General features: G+C 36.6%; 1 protein-coding gene across 1 annotated transcript; it reads left to right on the forward strand.

Annotated features, from left to right (window-relative positions):
* Positions 1 to 6,284: 6,284 nt before the first annotated feature.
* Positions 6,285 to 7,469, forward strand: LOC124142604 (acetylcholine receptor subunit delta-like). The gene has a single exon (XM_046511178.2). The coding sequence runs from the start codon at positions 6,285 to 6,287 to the stop codon at positions 7,467 to 7,469; it is 1,185 nt and encodes a 394-aa protein (XP_046367134.2).
* The last annotated feature ends 6,685 nt before the right edge of the window (positions 7,470 to 14,154 follow it).

Raw genomic sequence — 14,154 nt, forward strand, 5'->3', positions numbered from 1 at the left:
CTACAAATTATATGACACCTTCGGATACATGATGGCGTGAAATCTGAAAATATCCTCACGCATCCTTGATAATATATTCATTGCACACTGACGTCAAGGCTTCCTTGCATTTAATGGCTAATACATTGTTTCTTCAATATCCTTGACACTATATGTTATTTTCGTTTGTTTTATTTCCAGATTATTTCTTCACTTTGATATTTTAACAACGTGAGACAAATTGTCTGACATGACACTTCTCGTTGCTTGTTGTTTACTGCATTTGTTATTAAGGGAAGTGTTTGGTTTCCTATTCAGATGGAGTAAAAGATATCGCTACTTACTTTTGTCCTTAAATTGCTTTCAAATGTTCGCTTTGCAGAGTTGCGTTCCGTGGGAGAACCAGAAAATATGATTATTGGCATGTGTTTTATCATTGCATTTGTTACGAAACATTAAGACCAAATATTATGTTTATATCAATAACATAACATTTACGCCACTCTCTATGAATCACAGTTACTTTTTTCGCTATTATGTTATATATTTATGTGCAGATGTGTAATGTGTGTTGTTGGTTTTAAGTAATTATTAAAGTTCCCTATACCGTGATATATTTAACCTCGTTGTATGGTCTATGGTACATAAATTGACATGGTTTAAATGATAAGCAGGAAAGCCATTACTGTGCATTTAGAAGTTGCATAAGAAATGGATTTTGTTGATGGGACAATAACAATCTAACAATTGATACTTCGTAATTGAAACTGGAGATACTAATGGTGTTACTGTGTGTTTGTTGTTTAACCCCGTACTTAGCAATATTCCAGCTATATGACGACGGTCTGTAAATAATCGAGTCCAGACAATCCAGTGATTGACATCATGAACATTGATCCACGAAATTGGGATCGATGACATGCATCAACCAAGTCAGCGAACCTGACCACCCGATCCCGTTAATCGCCTTTTACGACAAGCATAGTCGCCTTTTACGGCAAGCATGGGTTGCTGAAGACCTATTCTACCCCGGATCTTCACGGGTCTGGTGTTACTGATGCCTATTGTACTATAAATATCATTGAACCACCTTAGTTAACATTGGTTTGTTGTTTTACGTCGCACTCAGCAATATTCCAGCTATATGACGGCGGTCTGTAAATAATCAAGTCTGGACTAGACAAGTGATTGATATCATGAGTATCCTTAGTTTACAAAATGAGGCCTCAGTTAACAAAATGAGTAGGTACAAATACCGCGTGCCTATGTACCTTCGTCAATATGTGCACTGGCAGAACGATGGGCGTCTCCACTCGCCTGTTTCCGTGACCTACAGCAAGGCTCGTCCCCTTCTCGAAGGCCGCCATGCGTCGACACGCTGCAAGCCAATCAGAAGGCGCGGCAGGATTGGTACTTCGATCAATATAATCCCAAGTATTTATATTAATTTTTGGAATACGCTTTTGTTTATAAAATGTGGAAAAATATAGATTGTCAGTTCCACACCACAGTGTATACGGAGAACAGAATTGTGTTATATTAATTGATGTTGTTACTTACTAGGGCCATGTTCGTTGATCGATTCAATATGCACGTGCGTTTGTTTACATTCAGGAAACGGCTCCCATGACTGCGACATCCGGACATTTGATCCATTACTTGTCTTGGCTTTCCAAAACTACTACATTCAGTGCAGTATGAATTTTGATGCTATACCAATAGGTTAACAATGTATCAAAGTAAATAAAAATTTCAAAACAAACATACACGGTAAAAGGTAATTCAATAATTTGTTTTTAAATAGCTAATCACTTTGATATTATGATGTGGACATTTTAGTCTACATGTACTTGAGATATTAACAAATTTGTTTGTGACAGACCAATAGAGTTCATACTTAAAAAAAGCCATAAAAAATATAAGTATATTTCTTACTTTCCATTAAAAGAATATGTAAAATTAGAAAAGTGAACTTTTGAGATGACTGTATTTGCTCAGGCCATTCATAATTTCCATAGTATTCATGGCCCCTGTCAAATGTACAAAATTAGGGTCAATGTAAGCTCAGTTGAGTTTATTTTGTGTACTAAATGATAGCTTTTATTAACTATCTAGAGATATGACTTATGTATACCAGCTAGCACTGACATAAACTGAACGGCAAAAGAAACTTTGCAGCAGATTGATGTGACTGTAATTAATAAACTAAAAATAAAAAAAGTTTGAGGTAAAGTATATTTAATAAACCAACAATTCCACAAAGTATTGAACAACTCAAACTTGACATTTTGTTGTTAAATATTGTACACAAGACAAACAGTGGGAGTTGAAAATTCAGTCGTCCAGATTTTCACTGCAATTCATTCAAACACGGAAATTGTCACAGACACAAAAAATGTCACTTTAATACCGAATGTGGCCACCCCGTGCCTCCATACATACAAAGACTCAAAAGTCTGATCAGGTCACGTGGCAAGCGGTTCCATTCATCTTGTAGCGCTTGTATCAACTCTTGTCTGTCGGCGGGAGGGTGTGGTCGGACTCTAACTCGCCTGTCCAAGACGTCCCAGAGGTGTTCTATGTGTGATAGGTCAGGAGAACATGCCGGCCACGGTAAGACGTTGACGTTGTTGTTGGCAAGGACGTCAACTACGATACGAGCTGTGTGGGACCTGGCGTTGTGGTGTTGGTACAGAACACCTCGGGGTTGTTGCTAGAGGTAGGGCAGCACTACTGGACGTAGGATGTCATCTCTAAAGTGCTGCGCATTGAGTTTTCCATTGATGGCGACGTGTGGCGTTGTCTGGTCTGCACAAATTCCACCCCAAACTTTAACGCCACCTCCACCGAACGACTTCTTGAACGCAGCTAGCAGCTGTCCGTTCACTTCTGCGACGGTAAAAACGTTGTCTGTCATAAACTGTATACTAACATAACATGTTTTCGTCCGTAAAGACCACCGGATGCCAATCCCGACGCTGCCACCGTCGCACTGTATTATTTTCTATAGGTCCATGTATATGTTACATGGAAAATTGCTTGTTTGTTTAGGTGGACCTGAAAGTGACAACATCACCCCTGCATAGGTATGTAAATAACTAAAGCTAAGATGGCCAGTTCAAGTGATCTCACAAGTGTGTCATTGACACAGGAGGATGACCCTGAGGAAGAGACGATGGAGCTCATCACCTCAGAAGATATTTCGCTGACCGCAAACCCGATTGTGTTTACCGTTTCATCTAACACAGCATAAGTAAATGAGCCGAGTTTCATGACCCAGTTTAATCCATAACTAACTTTAAAATATAACATGAGTAAAACACCCGAAGCCAACATTAAGTATTACCTGTATCGCAGAGATGTCTGACTCCATTCTATTTTTAAATGACTCAAAATATAACAAAAGACTAGCCACTGTTTAAAAAGTTATTATTTGTAGGTATTTGTATTTCTAGCAAGGGCCAAAATATCATTAAATCCTACATGGACACCAATGTGAAAGACGAAAAGACGATGTGATATTATGTAGAACGAAAATAAAGCTTTTAATGAAATAATGTGACTACAAGCTTACGGCATCATTATAATCTCAATAATATGATTAGTTAAACTTTCATGATTTAACAAGACACAAAGCCATGCCTAATAGAAATTAATTTTATTTACTCTTTGGAAGTAAGATACACATTCAGGATATAAAGAAACAATCTTGTCTTTGAGTTTAAATCACGTCTTATATGTATCTGAAAATAATTATCACTGCTGTATATTTTAAGTAGATGCATGTGATTAGATACACATACATTATTACTACTACATGCATCGATAATAGTGTCACACCAAGTTGAACCCTTTCATTTACTATTCATTGTCACTGGTATATTAGTTCCAAACCCGATGGCAATATGACCTTATTCATAATGATATGATCATAGTAAATTCGTTATGGCTGTAACGATACACTCCCTTGTGATAAGACACATCTCCCGATAGGTAAGTTGCAATTGTTTGTTATTTACGAAAAATACGCATCTCTGCACAGCGAATCGCGGCGCCTTAGACGACTTGGACACCTGTGCCCCGTAATCATAAAGAGAAACGTACATGCCAAAGTTCAGCTTCCTCGGTGTGGACAAATATCCTGGAAATGTAACCACATGTGGTGCTTCAGGAGAAGGCAAAACAACAGCAGCTCTAGTGCTCGGTTCACAGTATAGAAAAAGGGGGTACAAACTTGCACTGGTGGACAGAGCTGAACAGTTTGTTTTGGACAGCTTCTTCAGTTCACGAGTTGCATTTAAATAGGTATTTGATTTATTACTTGCCGTCTAAAACCTTTATTTTTAGAATTTCAATGTCGTGTGTGAATATAGGAAGATATCTTCGCGATCCACGTCACAGTAGAATCCAATTGAGTTTAACAAAACAATACTTCAAACATGTCAAAAGTTGACACGTATTAATTTAATACCATGCACCGTCCACCTTAAGAATTCAGGGTTCCTTTCCAAAAAAATATCATAGGGCTAAGGTTATCAATAACTCCCCAATACCTGGACGTACAAGTTTTAAACGGCAAGTAATAAGTAAAATACTAAACTCGCTTTCGCTCTTCAGAAACCAGAACTATTCAAAAGTTGCATCAAATTGGTATTACAAGGGAGCTCGTTTAGCATAGTATGACATCAGTCCAACATTTGTGCTGACTCATTGCAGTGACAATTTTATATTTGACCGAGTGCAACCGCAACCAGTGGAGGAAAGCAAAATTGGTTATCATCTCCACCTGATCTATGTCTCTGAAGTATATTACGATTTCCAAACAACTCGAATTGCAGAACAAATAAAGCAAGGGCAGTTTTCGGAATCAGTGACACACCCAATCCTCCGACAAGAAAAGGTAGCGCTTCAATTGCTAGAAAAACTGAAACCTGACGGATCGATAGATGGCTGTTGGTTGCACAAGACAGATACGGTGGGTTGTTTTCTGTTCTGGGCTGTTTGTTCAAGAAATATAAAATGTAACTGGAGAAGAATTTACTCAAACAGAGATCAGTGAAGCCATGCCAGATTGCTTGCTTTACTACTGATGAAGACAAGAGAAACATCATACATATAGCATGCATGCATGGACACAAGAAAACATTAACGGTACTAAAAAACATAACAGCAAACTATTTAAAGATGAGGTGAGCTGAGGTGAAATTGGGTTTAACGTCGCGTCCAAAATTTATGCACTTATAATAGCGACACGTGTGTTAGTGAGTGAGTGAGTGAGTGAGTGAGAGAGAGTGTGTGTGTGTGTGTGTGTGTGTGTGTGTGTGTGTGTGTGTGTGTGTGTGTGTGTGTGTGTGTGTGTGTGTGTGTGTGTGTGTGTGTGTGTGTGTGTGTGTGTGTGTGTGTGTGTGTGTGTGTGTGTGCTAACTCACTGAGATACTATGCCGCAGTTTAACATGAATACCCCACTCAGACACAGTATACTGACTCCGAGCCGACCAGTCCTTGTTTTAGCACCTTAATGCCGAGTGCCAGACAGGGTAACAACAAGTACCATCTTTAAACGTCTTTTGGTATGACGCGGCCAAGGATCGAACTCCGGACCATCCGCTCTCCGGGCAGACCACTAGACCACGGAAGCGGTCATTTAATGATGATGTGAAGCAAGTTGTAATGAACTCGATAACGAAGGAATGACTCCACCTATGATTGCAGCATACACAGGATCTCAGTGATAACACAGTGCTATCAGCTATTGCACACAATATCAAACAAGAAAGCGTGAATACTGCTGCGGGTGGCATTAAACAACAAACAAACCAAACAAATACACATATTTGGATCAATTTACACGGTATATGAATAGTCTTATAAAACACCCCTTGGGACAATACAGTCTAATCAACTAATGGTATCAGCGTTGAAAATCAGGACAATCCATGTAAATACGTTCTAATAGTAATTGAGACTTACACATTAAAACCAGTTGCATTACCTAGTTTATTGATAGTTAATTATGTTTACATTCCATTTCCCCCTTTTGTACAGGTAATCGTTTCAAAATCAAAAATGGATAGTGGAGTGCGTTAAGTGGGTTCTTTAATATATGGGACAATGACTGCCACCGACCAACCTCACAATAGTATATATATTCAATATAGGAGTTCGTCCTTCCATGGATAAGCTTTGTGCACATCTCCAAGAAACGGTCCACAATGCAAGGTGTGGTTAGGTAATACTGCGTGTAATTTTGAGTGATACAGACGGAGGTTGTGTTGAAAATGAGCTGCATTACACTCGCATTCCTTATGGCTACATCTCTTGTGTCACTCAGTGCTACTGATGTTGAAGCTGACCGGAGGCAGAGTCTGAAGACCCTAAAGTCTCATCTTGAGACTCTTTTAGATCCAGAATTACCACCGATAAATCCACATTCGAGTGCTATTGACGTAGCTATTACAATCGGGCCAGTGCAGGTTCATGATTTGGTTGATACAACCCAAGTTCTCACACTGGGAGCCAATGTGATAATGCATTGGAAAGATATGGCTCTAGTTTGGAATACATCTGACTATTCGGACATCAGTAAAATAGAGATATCTCCAGACAAGGTATGGCAGCCTAATGTGGTTTTGGCGAACAAGGCTTTTGATGACGGTCCCTTACGGACCACAATGCCCATTCAGTTGACAAGTGACGGCTCACTGTCTTGGCACAATGTCATGACGATTTCAGTGATATGCAAGACCTTCCTCTCAAGATATCCATTTGATAGCCAGATTTGTCCAATGACATTTACCCCAGGAATGGGATATGACATAATCCTGCATCCATTCGTCAATTTTTTAACTCATGGTTTGAAGGTAGACACTAATGGAGAGTGGGAGACTGTCAACGTTACGTCCTCAACATCAACCTTTGCCAATGGAGGTACATTCCAGGGTGCAATATTCTACGTTCATCTGTCCAGAAAATACTTATTCCACATCTTGAACCTGGTTTTCCCAATGTGCCTACTGTCTTTCCTGAACAGCTTCGTTTTCCTTCTGCCTGCTAGCTCGGGGGAGAAGATGGGCTTTCTCATGGCTGTGTTTGTGTCAAACGCACTGTTCCTCAATCTGATCCACGATTCCATGCCGTCAACGTCTGATACAGTTTCTAACCTCTCTCTCTACCTCGTCGCAATCCAAATCGAAGGTTTTCTCGCCGTCGCTGCCACCATCTTGGTACAGAACGTTTACCACTGCCAGATGAACAGGAAGGAGAGCGGTGCAAAGATAACACAGGTTGTGCCTCAGGATTGCCTCCAGAATGCCATGGCTAGACCTATCACTGCTGAGACCCCTACCGTGCATACGGATCGCAAACATGGGGAGACAATGAATTACTCAAAAAAGAGAATCCCTTCACTGGACAGAAAGCTGGATTGTGTTTTCTTTGTATGTTTCACTGTTTTCGCCATTGTGGGCTTATTGTGTCTCATTTTTGGATAAATGTGTACGTGAAAGTGACACAGATCCCGCTTCAAAGCAAAAAGACGCACTGTTACGACGTAAATTGTAATAAAAAGGTAAATTGTAATACTTGCAGCAAATTGTAATAATTTTGACGTAAATTGTAATAACAACGTTAATTGTAATAATATTTGACGTAAATTGTAATACGCAAATTGTAATAAAAATTGACGTAAATTGTAATAATCTCTACTTGCGGTAAAATGTAATAAATTCTTACGTAAATTGTAAAAACCTTTCTACCGTAGTGTCCAAGACGCCAATTGACTAGAAATGATCTTTGTCAGTTGAGCTTGCGTTTCACATGTACAATTCGAGAAATACTGTGTATGATGACAACCGTACAAAACTGTTAAGTTAGGGATGGTTGGTATAGGCTTTATCGTACAATCGTCATTAAAGGGTGGTGTCTACATCGATAAATTTAAATGACTGAAAGGTCCATCCACGGGTTCAAAACGATGGGTTATACAACCGTATATTCGACAAATAACTTAATTGTGACATATTGGTCAATACTCTTATAAGGCTATTCAAGATGTTTTTTGCATGACTTGCTTCAACAGTACGTTGACCAGTTCGACACGACTGAACGAGTGATGACGAAGGGTACAAAAACAGGCTGATCAACCAGTGTGTCGATTTGCAGTAGAAATGCTATACAAGTTGATAAGGAGTACATGATCATTTTCTTGAAACAAACGAGGGAATTTAATCATATTTATACAATTCATTTTATTTTGACGAAGAATTCAAATACAACAAATGAGTTGACAGATCCCGTGCATACACAAATAACATCCGGTATCTTCGGATAACTCTTGTACAGTTTCAAAGAGTATACGAATTATCATAAATTTCTTGCAATCAATTGCTGAAATATATCTGCTTGTATCCAAATAGAAAGGAATTGAAAATTTTATAATGAAAATATGTTTGTCACTAAAGTAAATTTTCTCTTTGACCTTGAAACGTACTTGAAGATCATTAAACTCGACAGTCGTTGGTGGATTGCGCCAAGAAACATTGATACGAAATATATACATACAATAATCCCCTGAAAACATAACCTCCTCTGAAAGATTAAGAGGATTAAAGTAATTTGGGCTAACATCAAGCACTGTAATAACATACCCTCTTAAAATTCCAATAAAATGACTGGTGACTTACCAAAAAGTCAAATCCGATTTTTTTTTTACCTAGTTCTAATTGCCTACCCTTATCACTGAAATTGAGGTAAAACTTCTAAATTTGAGACTGCAATATATGTCTTCAGAGGGTATTTCATACACTATGTAACAACTGTTTTACCCCATTTCAAATTTGGTTTCATGCTGAATCGCTCTTTTCAACTACTGCTAACACACTTTAAATGCAAGGAAAGCATCCCAAACATATATTTTTATATATAAATACATTGTGTTGATAACCACGTACTTAACCTACAGAAATAACATTCCAGTGAGTTTAAATATATATACAACAATGTTCGATATATCAAGTTTCAAGTTCTCACACCCCCCACTAAGTCATATTTAATGACGATTGTACGATAAATGCTATATTCGTACCGAAAAATTATATATATCGAGCTATATTCGTACCGTAAAATTATATATATAATTGTTCGGTACGAATATAGCTCGAGATACTTTTGTCATGCAGTGAGAAAACATGCATGTTTGACACACACAGTTATTATATTTGTGAACAGTAATCCTTATACAACTATTGATATGTAAAGGGACCTTGAATAGTAAACTTTGATATATACATCTTTACTTTATCCGTTACTTGTTGGGGACATGTCAAGTCAGTTGAATGTTTGCTTTTATGTGTTCACCAGTGCAAATTGCTTTTCTTTCTGATTATTATACCAATGACATAGAGCTCATATTTACTGTCATTACATACACACCTACATGCGCGCACACATACATACATACATACATACATACATACATACATACATACATACATACATACATACATACATACATACATACATACATACATACATACATACATACATACATACATACATACATTATCCTCTGAGGTAATTTTTGTCCCTATATATGTCACAAATTAGTGATAACTTATGAAAAACGTAATTATCTGTTTCGAAAATTATGAACCGCATTATACGTGAGGTACCAAATTTGGTATCAAGGTTGCTTGGCGCAATCCACCAACGATTGCCGAGTTTAATGATTTTAGAATACTCTTCGTATAAGGTCAAAGAGAATATTTACGTTTTCATTATAGATTTTCCATCCTTTCAATTTTGATAAAAACAGATATATTTCAGCAATAATTGATTGCAACAAATTTATTATACATTCTGATGCTCTTTGAAACTCAACAAGACATGCCCGAAGATACCGGATATTATTGTGTATGCTTTGAATTATGATTTCTTGCCGTTATCATGAGGGATTCTGTTTTTGTTGTTGGGGCAAGGAGTTATTATCCCAGCAAAAGTTGTCAGTAAGTTGTTGTTAGTTCTACATGACATATGAAAGGAATCCAGACAGTTACATTTATTCATTTATTTCATTAAATATACTTCTTCCTATGAAAGGAAATATTTTATGTTATATTAATGATCCATATGTTAATCATACATTGCTACAAATATTGCAAAAGTTAACATGGTTTGCATTTATTTATTATTATTTCTTTATCTGTGAGAAGTTCACATAGATCGAGAATACACAATATCTAATAGTATATGCAATGTAGGTAAAGAATATCCACGCCCCTCTTTTGATATTAATAAAAACATTGTATATAATGTTATGTATTAAGTATTCTCCTTTCCCATGCATGGGGAATCTATGCTGCATTTGCTGACGACTGTTTTTTTCCCTTTGATATTGCACAGGAGATCTGTCACTCATTTGTTGTATTTTTTTAATTCTTCGTCAAAATATAATGTATAAATACGATTGAATTGTCTCGTTTGTTTCAAGGAAACGGTCATGTGCTCCTTATCAAATTAAGTAAACCTCCAATGCAAATCGACATAATTTCAGGGTCCGGTTGCACAGAGCTCTCTTCGGTAACTCGTAACTCAATGTTATTGCAATGGACTCCTAGCTAAGCTACTATTGGATGATAAATCAATTAACCTATTTGTCGAATAGACGTACCTAATGTTATCCATCATTTTTAACCCGAGGATGGATCTTTCAGTCATAAATTTCGATGTGTACAGTTGTTAGAGTATCATTCTAACAATACAGACATGACACAAGCTGCACGTAAAATAATTGATAAAGGTAGTCCTTGCGGGTTCACATACCTACATGTACATCGCCCAGGACATTGTCATTATTTGCTTTACATCCTCCGAGCAACGTTAAAAAATTGAAACTTTATTCAAGTTTAAATAAATTGATATTATGTATATGAACATGTATAAATCAGCTTGCACACAGACTACTGCAGAATGACATGTCAATCATTTGCTAGTTTAGTTTAGTTTAAACATATTTTATTCACAGAACAAAATGAGAATTGTATTGGGGACAAGTTCTTGCAACTTAGTAGCCCCTCTCCGCATAAAATATGTACAAATATACAGTTGCAAAATAAATAAATTTGCTTCAGTCAGTAAATGTCAGACTTTCCACATTTACACATCAATATATTTGTGTAAGTTTGTTACGTCATAATTATTTCATTGTGTATATTACTACCTACTTTACCAATTGAAATATGATTCCATTAGATTAAATATGAACAATTATGATGAAAATCGTCAATAGGATATATTACAATTAAGTGCAAAACACACAGAGTATTTCTCAAATAAATAAGAAAACTAAGTTCATTCTAGTAATTAATCCTCTTCTGGACAACCATAGAAATGAAATTCCAATGCGTTTATATTTACAAATAATTATACAACTATGTACGATAACGACCTCAATCCTCCCCCACACCCATACTTTAATGACGATTGTACGATAAACCCTGTACCAACCCTGACAAGGATAGGTTCTAGTCATTTAACGCCTTTGACACTAAACTCATAAGGTTATTACAATTTACGTAAAAATTTATTACATTTTACCGCAAGTTGAGATTATTACAATTTACGTCAATTTTTATTACAATTTGCGTATTTCAATTTACGTCAAATATTATTACAATTTACGTTGTTATTACAATTTACGTCAAAATTATTACAATTTGCTGCAAGTATTACAATTTACCTTTTTATTACAATTTACGTCGTAACAAGCACGCCTTTTCCAAGTCAACAAAAGTCACGTGACATTGCACAAAGTTACCCTCAGATCCATCGAACAGCTGTTTTTCTAATAATTTTGAATTTGTTTTTATTCTTTTACAATGTCATATTAGAACATGTCAGTAAGACAAATGCGTTGTAGCAGTATATCTCGGGGTACATGGCGTTTTTATGCGTCTGGCTCATGACACCTAACGCAGGACGAATAAAACCACATCTACCCCTCATGATACTGCTACAAATTATATAACACCTTCTGATACATGATGGCGTGAAATCTGAAAATATCCTCACGCATCCTTGATAATATATTCATTGCACACTGACGTCAAGGCTTCCTTGCATTTAATGGCTAATACATTGTTTCTTCAATATCCTTGACACTATATGTTATTTTCGTTCGTTTTATTTCCAGATTATTTCTTCACTTTGATATTTTAACAACGTGAGACAAATTGTCTGACATGACACTTCTCGTTACTTTTTGTTTACTGCATTTGTTATTAAGGGATGTGTTTGGTTTCCTATTCAGGTGGAGTAAAAGATATCGCTACTTACTTTTGTCCTTAAATTGCTTTCAAATGTTCGCTTTGCTGTGATGCGTTCCGTGGGCGAACCAGAAAATATGATTATTGGCATGTGTTTTATCACTGCATTTGTTACGAAACATTATGACCAAATATTATGTTTATATCAATAACATAACATTTACGCCACTCTCTATGAATCACAGTTACTTTTTTTCGCTATTATGTTATATATTTATGTGCAGATGTGTAATGTGTGTTGTTGGTTTTAAGTAATTATTAAAGTTCCCTATACCGTGATATATTTAACCTCGTTGTATGGTCTATGGTACATAGATTGACATGGTTTAAATGATAAGCAGGAAAGCCATTACTATTAAGAAGATGCATTAGAAGGGGCATTGTTGATGGGACAATAACAATCTAACAATTGATACTTCGTAATTGAAACTGGAGATACTAATGGTGTTACTGTTTGTTGTTTAACCCCGCACTCAGCAATATTCCAGCTATATGACGGCGGTCTGTAAATAATCGAGTCTAGACAATCCAGTGACTGATATCATGAGCATCGATCCACACAATTGGGATGCCATGACATGCATCAACCAAGTCAGCGAACCTGACCACCCGATCCCGTTAGTCGCCTCCTACGACAAGCATAGTTGCCTTTTACGACAAACATGGGTTGCTGAAGACCTATTCTAGCCCGGAATCTTCACGGAATGGCCAAGCTGTGACTGGACCATATCACTAAAGACCTTACATAACTATATATACCCCATATTGTACCTAAGGATTAGTAGAGAGTGCTCGGGTTAGTTTAAGGAACTATTATTTAACTAAGTTTAAAATACGCATGTTAAAATACACACTATTTACATTCTGCTACACACATACAGGGAATGAAGGTAATAGAAATATCATGATAGTTAACAGTAATGTATAGAACAGAGTCTAACAGTCAAATACAATTTTTTACACTTTATTTACACTTGCCTCAATCTGGTAAAGTGAACATGGTGAATGCAAACCTTAGGCAAACATGAGACTTTGGAATTTGTTTCCACAATACATAATGTTATGTATGGAGTCACGGATTTGTTTTCCTAAAACACGAATGTTGACAAGACATTTCACTTCCATATTTCCTCTTTACAAATTGAATTGATTTTCATCATTTCTTGAAATTAGCAGTTTAGGCAAAAGGTACATTTTATACATTGTCAATTGACGCGATGATGTGTACATGCCACGCCGTTTTTTAAAGGGCTCTTTATTTCTATTTTTTCGACAGACTATAACACACAGTGAGTGGTATTTAACAATGCCTAGACTTAATGATAATAAACAATGATACAAATCATGATCTTGACAATATTTATAAAAATGCAGCTTATATAGCGCTAAACTCAAACACAATAAAGTCCGCTTAACAGTCTCTATTTTGTTATAAATAGTATATGATTAAATGTCTTGCAGTGCCAGTAACAATGAAACAAACTGCAAGAGAAAAAAATAGAAACATTGTCTCTTTTTGTTCCATTAGTAGATCTATTTGGAACAATCCCAGGATGAGAAATATATTATGACTCGGATTTCAACGATTATGTTTATATTTTCGAAACAGACTGCTTCCTGTCTATTATTGACACAGTGTTATTCACATTGTTAGGCTGGTTATTTCTTTTTGTTGCATCTCCAAACAATTTTATGATAAATTAACCAACGAAACTTGCTGTTCGTTAGCAGTGCGGTTAGTCTGTCTTACAGACCCTGATACATTTATATCAACTACAGCCCATGCAAGTCTATAATGTTTGGCAAGTCTAGATTACTGCAGTATCTGAAAATGAAGAGAATCACTGGGCTCCCT

The sequence above is a fragment of the Haliotis rufescens genome, unplaced genomic scaffold, assembly GCF_023055435.1.
Source record: "Haliotis rufescens isolate VD_foot unplaced genomic scaffold, xgHalRufe1.0.p SCAF_19, whole genome shotgun sequence".
Taxonomy (NCBI): domain Eukaryota; kingdom Metazoa; phylum Mollusca; class Gastropoda; order Lepetellida; family Haliotidae; genus Haliotis; species Haliotis rufescens.

Coding starts and splice junctions, on each gene's coding strand:
- LOC124142604 (XM_046511178.2), top strand. CDS start 6,285: ATGGCTACATCTCTTGTGTCACTCAGTGCTACTGATGTTGAAGCTGAC.